The 17,793-nt window shown below is 44.4% G+C and overlaps 2 protein-coding genes across 9 annotated transcripts in view; one reads left to right on the top strand and one right to left on the bottom strand.

Moving 5' to 3' along the window:
• LOC106782834 (serine protease 52) overlaps positions 1–9,667 on the top strand; it is a 64,674-nt gene extending 55,007 nt beyond the window's left edge. The window contains exons 5-7 of the mRNA XM_070256815.1: positions 4,519–4,639; positions 7,558–7,608; positions 9,478–9,667. Coding sequence (XP_070112916.1) covers positions 4,519–4,548 — 30 coding nt within the window. The 3' untranslated portion in view covers positions 4,549–4,639; positions 7,558–7,608; positions 9,478–9,667. The remainder of the gene's footprint in view (positions 1–4,518; positions 4,640–7,557; positions 7,609–9,477) is intronic.
• Positions 9,668–13,530: 3,863 nt separating this feature from the next.
• MSRA (methionine sulfoxide reductase A) overlaps positions 13,531–17,793 on the bottom strand; it is a 384,931-nt gene continuing 380,668 nt past the window's right edge. For 7 of the 8 annotated variants that reach the window (XR_011434551.1, XM_023636239.2, XM_023636243.2 and 4 more), the window contains one exon: positions 13,531–14,297. Coding sequence is in view for 6 of the 8 variants with exons in the window: in XM_023636239.2 (XP_023492007.1) it covers positions 14,133–14,297 (165 nt within the window). In the remaining 2 variants the exon portion in view is untranslated. Of the gene's footprint in view, positions 14,298–16,303; positions 16,485–17,793 lie in introns of those variants that run through there. The other variant, XM_023636240.2, reaches the window with a different exon arrangement.

The following is a 17,793-nucleotide window of genomic DNA, read 5'->3' as shown; positions in this document are numbered from 1 at the left end:
AAAATAAAGAACAAAATCAAACTTTAGAGAAATTTAGGGACTATTTGTGCTAAATGATGGAAAATGACCATTGAAGTACCTTACTTGAAACCAGAGGAGGACTTTAACTTCTGAACTTTCATTAAATTTTACTATTCACACACTGCATGATTTTAAGACTTATCTAGTAATCTATAGTAATAAAGATAGTGTAACATTGGCATAAAGATAGACAGATCAATAAAACAGAATAAATTGTCCAGAAATAGATCCATATGTATATAGACAATAGATTTTCAACAAACGTGCAAATTCAATTCTTTAAGAAAGGATTATTTTTTCAGCAAATGGTGTTGGAACAATTGAATATCCAAATGCAAAAAAAGAACTTCAATTTATACTTTATGCCACATACAAAAATCAACTCAAGATGGACCATAGGCCAAAATGTAAAACCTTAAACTATAAAACTTTTAATCTAAGGCAAAGATATCCTAGATATAAAATGAAAAGCACAATCCATAGAGTAAAAACCTGATAAATTGGACTGCATTGAAATTAAGAATTTCTGTCTTTGAAAGACCCTGTTAAGAGAATGAAAAGACAAACTACAGACTTTGCAAAATAGATACCTGATAAAGGACTTGTATCTACAATATATAAAGGACTCTCAAAACTCAATATTAAGATAACAGGAGACTGGTGTCAAGATGGTGGTGTAGGCAGACTCTGAAGTCACCTCTTCCCACAGATGCAATCAATTTACAATTTGGAACAATTACCCCTGAGAGAGAACTGAAAACTGGATAAAAGGAACCCTCACAACAAAGGACGGTCCTGACTGAGGTGGAAGAGGCAGAAATTCCTTTCTGGAGAGAAAAAAAGCCACCTTCACAAGCCACAGAGCTTCATGGCTGGCTGGGAGCAATCCTAAGGTATGAAGCCTTCCCTGAAGGAGTGGGGGACTTGACCAGGGGAACATTACTGCTATAAGCTTCCTTTGGACTCAGCACAACTGAGACAAGTCTCATAATATCTGGCTTTTCTGGCTGTTAACTACAACAGGAAATACCCCTAGAAAAGCTATGGGACATAAGGAGAAAAAAGCCAGCTCTTAAAGGGCCCACACACAAATTCACCTATTTTGGAAAGCAACCTAAAATCACCAGAAAGAAAGGTGCACAATCCTTTGTTGAAAAGAGACTCATCTGATAGGCTTTGGCTGCATCTCAGTGAGAGGTGAGACCTCTCCAGGGACTAAGACATTGGTGGCAGCCATTATTGTGACCTAGTACAGGTGTGCTGACACAGATGCTGGTAGATGCCGTTGGAGTTCTCCTCCTGACCTGTTAGCCCAGGGTCTGCCCCACCCACTAGAGTGCCAATTTAATTTAGTTCAGCCAGAGCAGGCAGCCTGCCCTAGGGACTTGTCCCACCCAACAGCAAGCCCTCGGGTAACTTGTGGGTCTGCACAGATGAGAGCCTGGATTTTCTGCAGGCAGATGAGTGGGTCTGCCTCTGCAGGGCAGGGCATGTATGATGAGCGAGTGGAGTGTGTGTGGCATTGGTGAAGTGTGTTGGGGCCTCCTCAGTGAGGTGACTCTGTCTGCTTCAGGACACACATAGCCCACACAGGGGTCACTCTTGGAACATTTGGAACTGGTGACAAGAGGGAAGCACACTGCTGGGCCTCACAAGGCATCTCTTACATAAGACCACATCTCCAAGATCGAGAGACACAGCTGACCCACCTAATACACAGATATAAGCACGGAGAAAGAGGCAAAATTAGGAGGTAAAGGAATATGTTCCAAGCAAAGGAACAGGACAATATGCCAGAAAAAGAACTAAATCAAACATAAATAAACAATCTACCTGACAAAGAGTTCAAACAAAATGTCATAAGGATGCTCACTGACCTTGGGAGATGAATGGATGAACTCAGTGATATTGTCAACAAAGAGCTGGAAAATATTTTTTAAAAATCAGAAATGAACAATACAATACTGGAAATGAAAAATTCACTTGGGGGACTCAATAGCAGAGTAGAAGAACAGATCAGTGAGCTGAATGAAAGACTAAAGGAAATCACCCAAGCTGAACAGACAAAAGAAAAAAGAATTAAAAAGAACGAGAACAGTCTAAGGGACCTCTGGGATAACATCCAGCACACTAACATTCGTATTATAGGTGTCTCAGTAGGATAAAATAGAGACAAGGGGACAGAGAACGTATTTGAAGAAATAATAGCTGAAAACTTCCTCAACCTGAGGAAGGAAACAGACATAGAGGTACAGGAAGCACAGAGAGCACCAAACAAGATAAGCCCAAAGAGGCCCACACCAAGATACATTATAATTAAAATGTTAAGAATTACAGATAGAGAGATAATCCTAAAAGGTGCAAGAGAAAAGTACTAAGCTACATAAAAGGAAACCCCATAAGGCTACCAACTGACCTCTCAGCAGAAACCTTACAGGCTAGAGGGGAGTGGCACAATATATTCAAAGTGCCGAAAGGAAATAACCTACAGCCAAGAATACTCAACCCAACATGGTTATCATTTAGAATGGAAGGAGAGAGAAAGAGTTTCCCAGACAAGCAAAAATTAGAGTTTATCACCAAGTTATACAAGAAATGCTAAAGGGACTTATTTAAGTGGGAAAGAGAAGACCACAAATAGGAATAAGAAAATTATCCAAAAAAAAAAAAAGGCAATAAAATCAGTGGTAAAAGCAAGAATACAGTAAAGGTAGCAGATCAACCACCTATGAAGATAATATGAAGGTCAAAAGACAAAAGTACTTGGGGCTGGCCCCGTGGCCGAGTGGTTGAGTTCGCGCGCTCCGCTGCAGGCGGCCCAGTGTTTCGTTGGTTCGAATCCTGGGCACGGACATGGCACTGCTCGTCAGACCACGCTGAGGCAGCGTCCCACATGCCACAACTAGAAGGACCCGCAATGAAGAATATACAACTGTGTACCGGGGGGCTTTGGGGAGAAAAAGGAAAAATAAAATCTTTAAAAAAAAAAAAAAAAAAGACAAAAGTACTAAAATTACCTGTTTCAATGATAAGAGGATAATGTATATACACACTCCCAAAAAGAGGTTAGATATGATATCAAAAACGTAAAATGTGGCAGGAGGGGAGTAAAAGAATAGAACATTTAGAAAGAGGTCAAAGAAACCGTGAACTCAATATAGATTGCTATATATGTAGGTTATTATGTATAAACCTCATGGTAATCACAAACAGAAAATTATAATAAATACACAAATAATTAAGAGAAAGGAACCCAAACATAATACTGAAGAATATTATGATAGCAATCTAACAAAAAATGGGCAAAAGACTTGTACAGACATGTCACCAAAGAAGATGCCTAGACGGCAAATAAACCCATGAAAAGGTGCTCAAGGTCATTTGTTGTTAGGGAAATGCAAATTAAAACCACAGTGAGATACCACTGCACACTTATTGTAATGTCTAAAATCAAAAAGACTGGCAGTGCCAAGTGTTGGTAAGGATGTGGAGGAACTGGAAATATCATATACTGCTGGTGGTAATGTAAACTGTTACAACCACTTTGAAAAACAGTGTCAGCTTCTTAAAAATTTAAACATGCACCTATCATATGACCTAGCCATTTTATGCCTAGATATTTACCCAAGAGAAATGAAAGCATGTGTCCATGAAGAGACGTGTACATGAATTCCATAGGAGTTTTCTGTGTTATGGGCACAAACAAAACAATCCAAATGTCCACCAACAGATGAATGAATAAATACATTTTGGTATATCCAACAATGAAACACCACCTAGAATAAAAAGGAACGAGTCAATGAGACACGCCACAGCGTGGAGAATCGCAATATAATCATGCTGAGTGTAAGAAGAAAAGGAAACACAGAGAGAGAGTAAACACTGTATGAGTCCAGTTATATGCAATTTTAGAAAAAAACCAATCTATAAGGACAGAGAGCAGATTGCCTCAGGGCTGGATTGGGGGAGGAAATGGGGTGGGAAGAGGAGGCCCAGAAATGAGGGATTATAAAGAGGCATGGCATACTTTTGGCTTAAAGGATATATTTATTATCTTGATTGTGGTGATGGTTTGATGGCTATATACATACATCAAAAATTTATCAAATTCTGTATTTTAAATATGTATAGTTTTTTGTACGTCAATTACATCTCAATATATCTTTTTTTTTTTTCAATATATCCTTTTTAGAAAAAAACTGAAATCCACAGTAAGGTAACTGCAATTTTAAGAAAAGCATCAACAATAAAAATCAAAGGCCCCAAAGGGGTCCCAGGATGTGACCCTGTAAGATGGCTGAAAAGATGAAAAAAAGGAAAAAAAAAAAAAAGGTAACAGCCTCATGCAATCAGGGTGCTAAGATCAATTGCGGATGCTCAAAAAGACAGAAACCCACTTTGTTGGCATCACCAGTCTTCATGCCCAGAGTCCTCATCATAATGGTCAGCTATAAGAAGTTGTTATAAAAATATATCCTTCTTCTTGTCTTTTTTCAGTTCCTCCAAAATGAGCAAATGAAGGAATGAATGAATGAATACTTGAATGAATAAAAGAGCAATGAGAAGACGATCTTAATGTCATGGAAGAAACTCTCTGATGTACGAGTGAATTTTACAGGTGATCAAACAGCCTCAGTTCAATTTACTTCTGCCTCCAAGGAGGCCACTCAGTAGCAGAACAGCTCTGCAGCAAGGAAAGAGTAGGCCCCTGGGGGTGTCTTCCTGCATGAAAATGCACAGGGTAAGTAAACTGCCGGTGCAGGAAGTTCTGTCCCATGGCCACTGCTGACGTTAGGGAAGACAAGCTCTTTGTCCCAGCATCCTGGGAACTCAGAACACATTGCCATGAGCCTGTAGACTGATCCCAGATGGAAATATTTGGACTTTTAGGGACAGAAAGGGCATCTTGGAATCAACATACAGTGAAAAAAGGATCATTTCCTGGAAATTTTATAAACTGTTCAAGCAAACTAATAATGTTTGGAAAAGGTCACCGATCATTCATCAAATAATAAATTGTGTATTATGTATATATATTTATATAAGTGTATATATAATATATATTATACATACGTGTGACATATTCATACAGTTGTATTTAACATAATATGTATATTATATATAATCTATGTTATAGATTGTATATACACTTGATACAGAGCCTGAGACATGTATGTGCTGCCTACATGGTAGATGCTGTTGCTGAGTCCCCTTATGACAAGGAGATTATCTGAAAAGATATTTAATCTCGCTTACTTTCGTGAATCCACCAGAGTCCCAGAATGATTAGAGACCTTTTCCAAACATTGTTAGTTTGTTTGAATAATTTATAAATTTCTAGAGAATGACCTTTACATGTGTATAAATACATATTTAATCTTCCCAACAATTCTGCAACATAGGAATTATCATCACCATTTTACACTTCAAGAAACTGAGTCACAGAGAGATCATGTGACTTTTTGAGGTCATTCAACCTATGAAAGGAGGGTCCAGTGTTTTCACTCAGGTCTGTCTGACTCTAGTTGATCTCTCCATCAGCTTCTATGGTATTTCTAGATTTCAGCAAAGCTTTTGCCCCATTCTCTGATCATCATGTATGGCTAAAATAATGGTATGCGTTTGTATGATTGTTCTCTTAGGTGAACTTACAACTGGTTGAGGCATTCTATCCAATGCATTAGTTAAAAATTCTGTGTCTACCTGGAAGAAAAGGGGTTTCACCTGGAAAACCAAGTCTGATTGGCTGCCAGTGGCTGCCCAAAGTCCTTTGTGGGGAAGAATTCTGAAGGTGTATCTGGGCTCAACAGGAAAAAGCATGACGCCTATCGCAATTTTTACTCGAGATGGGGGGAGGGAGGGTCAGGAGTGGCAACAGAGTGACAAGTCATGCCAATTAGCAAAGATGCTCTAAGACCTTAAACAAGTGACATGTCTTTCTAAATGAACTGCCCAGCTCACTGTTTTGCATAATGACTCTCAGGAAGACGTTGAGGACATGCTAATGAAGCATATACATGACACAAAAGTGAGAGGGAAACAATATTTCAGATCAGAGTCTGAATTAAATTATTTTAACAAACTGAAGTGCAGGGCCTAAATAAACAAAACAAAAATCAACAAAGAATGAATGTCAATTCCTATAACCAGGGTTAAAATGATAATAATAGAGCAAGGGTATAAGAATATGAATGGAGAGCCCTGACTTGAAGGTAGTTCATATGAAAAATACTTAAGCTTTTATTGATCCTATGGGCCAACAAGATGACTTGACTGCATTAGTAAAAGGAAATCATAAAGATCAAAGGACATACAAGTCCCATCAAACTCTCTTCTTAGACTAGTGCTGTCCAATAGAACTTCCTGTGATAATGGAAATGTTCTAAATCTGGACTATCCAATATGGTAGCCACTAGCGATTTGTAGCTATTGAGTATTTGAAATGTAGATAGTGCAACTGAGGAGTTAGATTTTTAGTTATATTTAATTTTAATTAATTTAATTTAAATAGCCACTTGTGTCTAGTGGGTACCATGTTGGGCAGCACAATCTTAGACAGCTGACCTTTGTTTCAGGACCTGGGGCATCTAGGGGTGGTCAGCAGGTGTGAATCAGGGTTTTAGGAGGAATGTAGAAAGCTATTTAGCTTAGAAAAGATGATTTAGGGAGAGTGAACTCTATCTTCAAATATCCCATGTATCTATCTCCTAAGAAAGAGGGTCAGACTTCCCTGGTGGCCCCAGAAGGCAGGACCAGGACCAGTGATCTGAAAACCATAGGGAAAAGATCTCTTTCTGATATGTAAGTGAATTTGTGGCACGTTCCAGCAGTGCAAAAGTTGCCTCTTGAGTCCTCAGCTTCCTGACCTATAAAATGAGGGCAGTCATCTAAATCATCCATAAAACTTCTTCCAGTTCTAAAACCCTGTGGTTTTACGTATTGAAGTATAGTATTTTAAAAACATTTTTACTTAATTAACATGAACCGAGGACAAGAGCATCTTCTTATAATAATTTTTGGAATGAATTACGGAAGAAAGTTCACTTCCCTATTTCTGTCTGTGAAGGTCTTGCCAGGAAACAGATGGCACACTTAGACTAGATAATTAAGGAGAGGTTCATATAGGGAATATTTACAAAGTGAACAGGGTTTAGGAAAACCCCCAAAAGACACTGTTGTAGGCCATAATCAGCAAGGGCACAGCGCTGTTACCACTCATACACAGCCAACCCACAGGGACCTGCAGGGAGAACAAATACCTTGACCTTTACTCATCACCCCCCACCCCCACCCCGCCCAATCTCCTACTAGTGCCTCCTGTTGCCCAGACGCAAATTAAAACAAGAGAGCAAGGAAACCTATTGTTACAGTCCATTCAGGACTCCCAGGACACAGAGCAAGATAGAGAAAGGTTGAGTCTGGATCTGGAGGAACAAAAAGATATCAGCACAGGCTACTTCTCTTAGTTAGTTTGAGCTGCATAACAAAAGTGCCAAAGACTGGGTGGCTTAAACAGCAAACATTTGTTTCTCGCAGTTCTGGAGGCTGAGAAGTCCAAGATCAAGGCGCCAACAGATCCAGCGTCTGGTGAGATTCTGCTTCCTGGTTTGTGGACAGCTGCCTTCTTGCTGTGTACTCACATGGTGGAGAGAGAGCTCCTTTCTCTTTCCCTTTTATAAGAACACTAATCCCATCAAGGGAGCTCCACCCTCAGAGCTTCATCTAAACCTAATTACCTCCCAAAGACCGCCCCCACTCCTAATTCCATCCCATTGGGGGTTGGGGTTTCAGCTTATGAATTTTGGGGGGACAGAAACATGCAGTCCATAACACTACCTCTTTGTCTTTCAACATCCACATCCAGCTTTACCTTTTGTCTGGGTAAAAAATTTGTGTCCCCAGCACAGGTTACACATAAATTCCCATTAACAAATCTGTCATATGTCAATTTGGACACATTCCTAGCAAAACGTGAGCTACCACCACCAATTTTTATGTAAAGTAGTGGGGTAAAATGGAGGGGAAAGATGACAATTAGTGTACCTAAAACATAGCCTGAGACCTAAGTTGATAACACGGTTTACTTCTTTTCCCATCCATTTCCTGTCCCCTTTCTCTCTGTGAGCAACTCAGTTCTTTGCCTGCTGGGTGATCCAAACCTTTATTCCTGTTGGGTCCTGGGGTCCATAAATAATCCTTTGTCCCACTGTTTCCCCTTGGGAGGTAAGATCATTCATCTCAGTCAATAGAGTAACTCCCTTATCTGTCTATTTATTCATCAACACGAGGAGCCAAAAATGTCCAAGGGAGAGTTTCTACTTCAAATTTAAAAGGAATCATGAATCTGTTTCATAATGGAAGCATTGATCCCTTGAGCACTAGAAGCTTCAGCCTATTGAGTCTTAAGTCTCGGCAATATGAAGCAAAAATTTCCCCAATGCATTATTTGGTGTTACAATGAGATAGATCACTCCCGCTTCCATATCTTGGTTCCTGGACCTGTACATTCTGGTTCAAGGGAAGACAGTACCAAATAATGGATCATATACTACACCATGTATAACAGCATCTCATCTTTATATGGCATTGCCACCCAGCTGATGTAGTAACCAAGCCTTCAGTAAGTAGGCCATTCCACAGTTCTGTCAAGCCAACTGCTTCTGAGTGATGGGGAATGTGACGAGACCAGTGAATTCTATGACCAGAAGCCCATTTCAACACTTCCTTCACTATAAAATGTGTTCTCTGATTAGAGGTGTTGTTGTGGAGTGTTATGCCATAACAATGGATAAGGCATACTGTAATTCCACACCTGGGGTGGTTAAAGGAGCTCTATGAATAGTGATGCAAATTCACATCTGGAATATGTGCCCACCCTATGAGCACAACTCATAATGATCTCCATGATAGAAAGGGTGCAATATCATTAACATGCCCTGGATGACTGGCTGGTTCCCTCCACCCCTCTATACGCATATCCTACCATGGGTGAAGAGGACCATTTGGGGCATTCATCTTTGGCTACTCAGTGCTGGGGATAGCCATATCAGTCTTGGTGAGCCTATGTTTCCGAGTTCATACATAGCTTCCATTCTTACCATGTGGTCACTTTGTTCATGAGCCCACTGAGCAAGCACCCAGTTCTTTGGGGAAAGAGACTGACATCCACAGGGTGCGGAATCTTACCACTCGCTTATTGACTCCAAAATGGATGGTTTCTGGCATATATTTATGTGGAACACAAGTACTTTCACATGTGTGCCCAATCCAAATTATTTCTCCATTTCATTTTCCCCTGGACTTCACTGTTACCAATCTGTCCATTTTCTTCTTTCCTATTCCCTGTCAGCCCATGAATCAGCATAAATGCATACCTCCTTCCATATCAGTTAGATAACCAAAATGTACCACTCAAATTTCTGCTCACGGGAGAATTTTCTCTCCACTGTCATTCAGGGCAAACCAAGTGGTGCTACAATGCAGCAACTGTCCCCTTCTGGCTACAGCCAGCCTAGGGTGAAGATCTGTCTGTAAACCAAGCCCACAGTTTCCTCCTTCCTGGCTACAGGAAACTACCCATGAGGTCAAAAGTGCGGACTGAAGGAAAAGGGGTGAAAAAATTAAAGTATCATGTGACTCTAAGCCACCTGTCTTGCAGTTTATTCATGCCTTCTAAATCTGCTGAGCCTAATCTCGTGCACTCCATTTCCACTTCACAACAAATAGCTGCTGTGCACATCAATTTTAGGTTCAGAAGATCAGACAGTGCCCAGGTCAGGATGGACAGTTTGAGTGGGCTACTTCTCTACTGGGGGCTGTAGCAAGCCAGGAGTTAAGTTTCAAATGTAGAAGGGAAGAGGACATAGCTTTATTCCTCAAGCACCCGGGTCTGCACTGTAACTTTTCTATTAGGGTTTGCCAGAATTTCCATCCAACATCTCCATTTGCCACAGATATGTTCAATACATTGCTGTGTGGCAGGGCAGCTTGCATCACAGCTTGGATCTGCCAGTCTTTTCTTGCTCTGGGCCCAACTCAAAACTGGTGGGTCATGGGCCCAGCCAGGTGGCGTAGTGATTAAGTTCACGTGCTCTGCTTCGGCGACCCGGGGTTCGCAGGTATGGTCCGGGGCATGGACCTATACACTGCTCATCCAATCATGCTGTGACAGCACCCCATATACAGAGTAGAGGAAGACTAGCACAGATGTTAGCTTGGGGACTATCTTCCTCAAGCACAAAGAGGAAGATTGGCAACAGATGTTAGCTCAGGGCCAATCTTCCTCACCAAAACCAAAAAAAACACTGGTCGGTCATATAGTACATAGTTCAAATCAGCCCACCCAAACATGGTCATCTGTTGCTTCCCAAACCCAAAGAGGTCCACTAGATATAGTGTCTCTTTTTTCATGATGGGTAGTACAAGATCCAGTAACTTGTCTTTCATGCTCCAGATCACCAGATGCTTAGAAACTTAACCAATGTGGTAGTCCCTGAACTTTTTGGGGTAAACCTCTCACTGTCTAGGCTGCTTGTTCCTTTCTGCTCACTAAGTCCAATTTCTCTAGCGTCATCAATGCAACGGACCAGCTGACGTTCTATAAAATATCGAGATGATCAAGGTTTCTTTGGACTATACATGACACAGAGTAGAATTGGCACAGCCTTGAGAAAGGACAGCAAAGATATGGTGATGACCCTACTATGTGAAGGCAAACTGCTTCTGATTGTCTTTACTTGTAGGGATAGAAAATAAAATATTTGCTGGGCAAATAGCTACCTATTAGGTGCCACGGGCTGTATTAACTTGTTCCAGTAAATATACTATATCTGGAGCCCCTGAAGTAATTGGCGTATCCACCTCATTAAGTGCATAACAATCTACATTCATTCTCTAAGTCCTACCTAAGTTTATCATCTGCCACAGAGGGGAATGAAATGGGGACATGTACCAATCCCCATCTCTGAATCATTTAGGCTTACCATTGGTGCCGCTATTATTTTAAATTCCCCCAGAGACAAAGTATTATTTTTTATTTACTATATTGGGAGGGGAAGTCTGGGGGTCTTTACTCCATGGATCAGGGAACTAAAATGGGGATTTTGTTAATTATTAAGTAGATCTATCCTCATTATGTTTTAACAGGTTTTATTATTATTTAGATGTGGTAAGGCCAACCGACCATGAGATGACTGCCATTAAAAAGACAGTTTGTTCCTCACAGGTCTTCAGAGGAAGGGGCCGCCATGCTATAGGGAGGCCATAGAGGGAAGCACTGGCATCAGTCAGGAGGCAGAGGGAGAGTGAGGAACTGTGGACAAGAGTCTTCATTGTGGTTTCCATGGGAAGAAACAGGGTAGCAGGCTAAGGACTGGCTAGCTTGAATAATTTCAGTGGGCTCGGGCATAAGAGCAGCCCCTCATTGTCTGGTACCTGGTGGCCCTGGGGTGATTCAGGCAGGTGGATAGTGGTCTGGAGTGTGAAAGCCCAATACAGGAGGTGAATGGGGGTATGAACTATGGATTGGTTAGTTTGTGTTTGGGAAAGTGCCTCTGGGAGGAGGACTCCTCCCAGGGAGAAGCCGAGTGATGAGGGAGGCAGGAAGCCAAGGCAAGGTGACTCAAGCACATTATGGGGTTGTGCAGACAAGGCATGTCTAACATATGCATGCAGGGAGCTGTAAAGCATCAAGTGTACAGAAGCTAGAAACATGGTTAACATCCATGGAAACATCCTGGGAGTGGGGAAAGAACATCGCACTTGTTATTCAGACCCACTAGACCCACTGTGAGACAGACTTGGAACAAGACTCCATGTAGCCCCCAGTCTTTGTAAATCCCCACTCCGCCCAGTGGACCATGCTGGCATTTCAGGTTTCCAATGAGTCAGTTTAGAGCCAGTAAGTCTGAGGAGGCTGGGTTACTGCCACTTCTCCAGTGCACGGTCACCTTGGTAAAAGGCCCCCATTTCCGTCTGGAGATGCCTTAGGACAATATTCAAAGTCTATACCTCTTGAAATGCTGCAAGTCCTTCCTAAAGGGACCTGGCTTCCTTGTCATTTTTATTTTTGTTCTGGTCTGAACATAGGAGAGTTGGTCTAAGCTTTCCCCGGACTCATCATGCAGCTTGGGGTATATATTCGTGCCTAGTTTTCACTGGGAGAACACATCTCCTTTATGTGCCTACCTAAGTGTCGCTTCTCAAGTTCCTTTGCCTCCTTTACCAGACCTCTGTATGTCAGAAGACCCCAGCCTTCAATCCTCACACCCCTTCTCCTCTACATTCCTTCTCCAAATGATCTCAACTAGTGTCATGGCCTCAACTGTCATCTGTATGCTCGCGATTTTTAAATTTCTCTTTCTCAGATCCCTCGCAAGCTCCAAATCCACATAGCAAATTGGCCTACTTCACATTTCCATGAAGATGCTCGAGAAGCATCTCAAATTTTTTCTGGCTAAAACTGAAGGATTCGTTCACTCATCTCCACCCTTTATCCACTCCCTCACAAGTAAATAACACCACCATCCATCCAGTTGCACAGGCTAGAAAGAAAAGGAGAAATTGTTTAAAATTTTCCAATGGTTGCCAATTAAATAGAATAAAATTTTTAAAATCCCATTAACATGTCCTAGGCAATTCTACATGATCTGGCGCTTCCTACCTCTGAGATATCGCTCTCCAATATTTCCTCATTCACACTATTCCAGCCCCACTGGCCTTTCTGTTTCTCAAATTCCTCCCTGTCTTGGGCCATTTACACTTCCTGGTCCTTCTATTTGGGAAGCTTTTCCTTCAAGCAACCAAAGTGGGGATGCTGATGATGCTTAGGTATATCCACCCCACTTATGTATTCCTGATATGCTTGGGGCACAGTGGAACTCCAAGAGGGAAAAGAAGTGGGCTAAATCCATGGGGAACAACGCCTATTTCTTAATCCATCTCCTGGCCCAAACAGCTCTGCTCTCCGCCCCCAACTTGTGCTTATGTGTCTCCTTTGCATCATCCAGATCATTCAGTTCTCAGCTTACATTTCACCACCTCCCGGAGGCCTCCTCTGACCGGCGTGGCTCAAACAGCCCTCAACGCAATTCCACAGCCCCAGACACAACTGATTATCTTATCCTATTTATCATCTTCATATCATTTGTCAGAACCTGCAATTATCTTTGTAATTCACATGTTTCCATGTCTATTGCTTACACCCCCGACACCTTGTCTCAAATGTAAAGACTCTTGAGGGCAGGGATTGCACATGTCTCTTCTCTCAAACTAGGAGTCCCTGATGTGACAGCTGTAACAGGTATGTGGAAAAGAGCTATTACTACTAAAGTGCAGAGAGCCAGAGGTGTACACGTTTTCCAAAAATTTCAATCATATTTCCCATTTGGGGGAAAATGACTCTGAGGCCTTTTCTCTTCCAAGCTCTTTTAGCGCTCGAAGATTTATCTTGCAATACTTAGAAGAAGTAGGCTCCCTAAACAAGGAAAAGACAGATGAGACACCAGGCGGTTTGCATTATTAGACTGTAGACTTTTATTAGAACAAGCATTTCTCACAGCTGTAAGCAAAGCGCTGGCATTCATCAAACTAACACATCTTTTCTTGGCCATACGGAGGGCTGAAAAGGGAGAGAAAGCCCCCTCCCCAGGGACAGGATCGTAGAGCAAAGCATTTCAGGGAATGATTCATTGAGGCTACAAATGTTTGCAAATTTTAAGGCACTGGAGGGCAGAAGGGCATGTGAGGCGGGACAGGGCGCAGAGGAAGGCTTTCCAACACGCCCTGTCCTGTCCGACAGTCTCCCAGCTTCCAGGGCAGGCAGCCAGGCACAAGAAGGGTGAGCACAGTGTATTCGTTATTCTCATTCAGACCCCAAGGGATCCAAACAATTTCATAGCTCTACGCCCACCACAACTTATTAGAAGATAAATTACATGTTATCAACTTGCCATTGCACTTCCTGTAAATTACACCTCAATAAACGAGATTTTTATGAATGCCTTTGTGCTTGGGGCACTTCAAAGAGCCACTGATGTGAACCACAAAAGAACTGCCTGATTTGTTGGAAGCATTTTTGCTGTGACCCCCAGGGTCGACCACATGGGGAGAAATTACTTTTTAATACCCAGTGGACAGGACACTCCGGTGCCCCCGAGGCCGCAGTACCCGTCGGGGTTCTTGCTCAGGTACTGCTGGTGGTAATCCTCGGCGTAGTAGAAAGTTTGTCCCTCCCGGATGTCGGTCGTGATCAGGCCATAGCCGTGCTCTGAAAGAACCTGTGGAGACAAAGGCACCGTCAGGACCCTATGCTGGCAGAGATTGTCCGAAGGAGGAGGGACAGGCAGGTGGGGATGCGAGGGAGGCAGACAAGGGTGGCTGGGGACATGCAGTGGGTCCTTGTGGGCCTGGGCTCTGCCACTTCCCAGCTGGGTGATTCTGGGCAAGCTTGTATGTTCCCTGTGATTTAGCTCAGGAGGCTGGGGTTGAAATCAGGTTTTCGACCCTGCAATTTATGCTCTACCCATGACACCACCTCTGCCCCTGGTACGTGTTGGGAGCCCTGGTTTGGGCCCTATGGGCTGTGAAACTGGCCCCAGTGCTCTCCCAGGGGAAACAGCAGGACATGTGGCTCCCTGGCTGCCCTGGGAAGAATGGGTGTCCCTGAGAGCACTCCAGCAGAGCTGCGGTGGGAGGGGACGAATGGGCAGGATGGGGCAGGCAGGGATGCAGCACCGCCCAGAGCTGTCCCCTCTGCTGCCAGCTCAGGAGCAGACCCCCTGTCCACTCACAGGCTGGACAGAGGAGCCCCCACTCACTCCTTGTGGTTCTAGGGAGCAGGGACCCTCTCAGGACCTCCTGGAGAGCAGGGGGCTATTTGGGGCCTGGGCTCTGCCACCCGAGGCCCAGGAGCCTGGGGAGTGAGGTCAGGGGAGGAGGTGGCCTGAGGGCCCGTGTCGGCTCATCGCCACCCTCTGTGACCTAGTTTAAGGCCTGGTGGCATCTGCTACCAGGGAAAGAAACAGACACGTAAACACCAGTTGGGGGAGGAGAGCAGAGCTATTTGGGGCGGGAGACAGATTAAGAAATAGACATTGCTCCCCATGGATTTTAGCCCGTTCCCTTTCCCTTTAGGATTTCAGCTGTGCCCTAATTCTTTCTTGTTACAGGCTGCGTGGAGCATTTGAGCACAGGGCTACAGAGACGTGACCCCAGTTTCACTGGTTCCATTTGGTACCGAGGTGCAAAGTGGGGGCCCCGGACTGATGCTTCCACAAGGGAACTGACCAGTCTCTGACTGTCCACTGGTGCATTTGAGATGAAGTCCTCAAATGGGCAGGGCATGGAGAATCCAATATTAAGATTCAGCTTGATTCACTGCCGCAGTTTTTCCCTGAGAACTTTCACCTTTTTCCTGAATTTCCATCCAGCCCTCAGAGCCAGAATGAGGCAGATTGCGGATCTGACGCCAAGCAGGCCCGGGCTGGTAAGGGACAGGATCCTCGCCAAGGCGGGCGAGTTGGACCCCACAGCTCAGAAGCAGCCAGTTTCTTTACAGGGGTTAGAAATGAGATCGAGGAGCCATTCTGACTTCAGTTTTGACAATTTTTTTGTAAACGAGCAATTATCGAGGGTTTACCATATGCCACACTCCGTGCAAAGAATTCACAATGTTAATTTTAGCCTCACAACAGCCATCTGAAGGAAGTACTATTATTATCAACCATATTTAAAAGTGTGTGTCAGAGAGTGTGTCTTGATCCCTGACTTTCTCAGCTCGCCTTGGTATTGCACAGGCTGAGAGCTTGGAGCTCCGTTTCCCAGGTTCTGTTGCCAGCAGTGCTCCCGCTGAGATTCCACCAATGAGGGGAGCGCACGTGAAACCGGGCAGGCTTAGTCGGGGAGAAGCCACTCTACAAGGTGCGGCTGTGAGGATGGGCCCAGGTGCATGCAGGGGGCAGACCAGAGGCTGCAGCTCCTCCTGAGAATCATTCAGGCAATGTCATTGCCAATGATTTCTAGCAATTTCTGTAACTTCCTGGGGTCCTGCAATCCAGCGGTGCTTTTCCCTAACCCTCCCTCCAACAGTCTTTCTATTCATTCTGGAAGCACCAAATTCCCTTTGTAAAACCCACCTGCCTGGAAACCACTAAGGCTCTGTTTCTATGACGGAACCCTGGCTAACAGAGTGTCTGGGGCCAGAAGTGTTTTCAGGAACCAAACCTCAGTGAGAGTGAGAATCTGGGGCTGGGTAACTGTCCTGGTTAGACTTAGAGCTGGGAATGACCTCATCATGACTGGAAAACGGATCAATGCCCACAGTGTATAATAGCAACATGCTAACTTAACTTGTCTGTAGCATTTGCCTGTGAAGAAGTGCCCACGGAAGGGAGGTTTGGGACACTAGGCGGCTGTGGCAGTGGAATATTCTGACACAGATGATAAACACGAGGTCTGGGGGTGTGCTGTGCAGGGAGAAAAAGATGCAAGGTTGACTTGACATTCCTGCCCAAGTTGAGAGAGCCAGAGAACTTCTAGGACTGTTTGAAATAATCTGTTTCTTGTAGCTGTGTCCAAATACCAAATAAAAGGATGGATCCTCAGGGTTCCAGATTTACAAGTGGCATCCACACCCTCTCCAGGTCTGAAGCCCAGTGACACCCGCAGAGAGCTCATCCACCCACACTGGTCCAGGCACCAGACACTGACAGATGCTTACCCCAGAGGCACTATGCACACCCACACGAGACTTCCATGTTCTGCAGGGACCTCATACTTTGACCTCAAAAGCTTCCCTGCCGTGGCCACACTGAATGGGAGCTTGCCTGCTGTCCTGAGCCCCCTCCCCTGTCTCCCTCACCCTCAAGGCCAGGACCCCGCTCCCGGGTCTGCCCACGTCTCTACTCACTGGCCTCATTCAGCTCTTCCCTCTCTGAGGGCGACCTCCTCACACACTGCTGGCCCTCTCCTTCACAGATGGCCATCCTCCATGAACAAGGATGGCCTTCCCGAGGCCCCGGAGGTCACAGCTGCTGTTTCCAGAAGCTTCTCTACACAAGGCAGGAGGGCTGGTGCCAGGGAGCACTATTGCCCAGGCCCCCTTACTCCTCTCCACACCAGTTCTCGTCAACCCCTGCCCACAGACCACCCCAGAGGGGCAGCATCCCTTTTGGGGAGCAGAGGGAAGGGAGGCATGACGCTGGGGGCCCAGGCAGTACCAGGCCTCTGCCACAAGATGGCAGACACTTCACTTTTATTTGAGAGGAAAAAACCCAAGAATAAACAATGATGAAAACCCACAGATGATAGAGCTATAAGCTGACCCCCTCCACCTCCCATTAAACTGGAACGTTCTGGCCAGGTCTTGTTGAGATGGCAGACACATGCTGGAACCACTGGGCCTGTGGTCAACATCGCCCCTCAGCACAGGGCTATAGCTGTCTTCAACCCTCGCTCTAAAACTGGGGGAGAGCAGTCAAACACGGGCGAAAGAAACCAGATGTGAAAGAAGAGGAAGTAGGACAATGAAAAATCCTGTCTGTTCTCTACTTTCCCTCCTTCCCCACAGCCTGGGCCTCAGCTTTCTCCCCTGCAAGTCACTGCCCTTGGCCCTTCCCAGGGCCTGTTTTCTCGGGGGTTCTTGCCAGACGCTGTACATGGGGTTCTGGTGGTGGCTGTTTGTTAGTTTGTTTTGGATCTTGTCTATCCTGTCAGTGTCACAGCTGTCCTCATTGCTCTTCCATTCCACCCCTTTCACTGCCCATGTCCCCTCTA

The sequence above is a fragment of the Equus caballus genome, chromosome 2 (assembly GCF_041296265.1).
Source record: "Equus caballus isolate H_3958 breed thoroughbred chromosome 2, TB-T2T, whole genome shotgun sequence".
In the NCBI taxonomy this organism is placed as follows: Eukaryota; Metazoa; Chordata; class Mammalia; order Perissodactyla; family Equidae; genus Equus; species Equus caballus.
The sequence above is the reverse complement of the archived record's forward strand: the minus strand, read 5'-3'. Positions and strand labels throughout refer to the sequence as shown.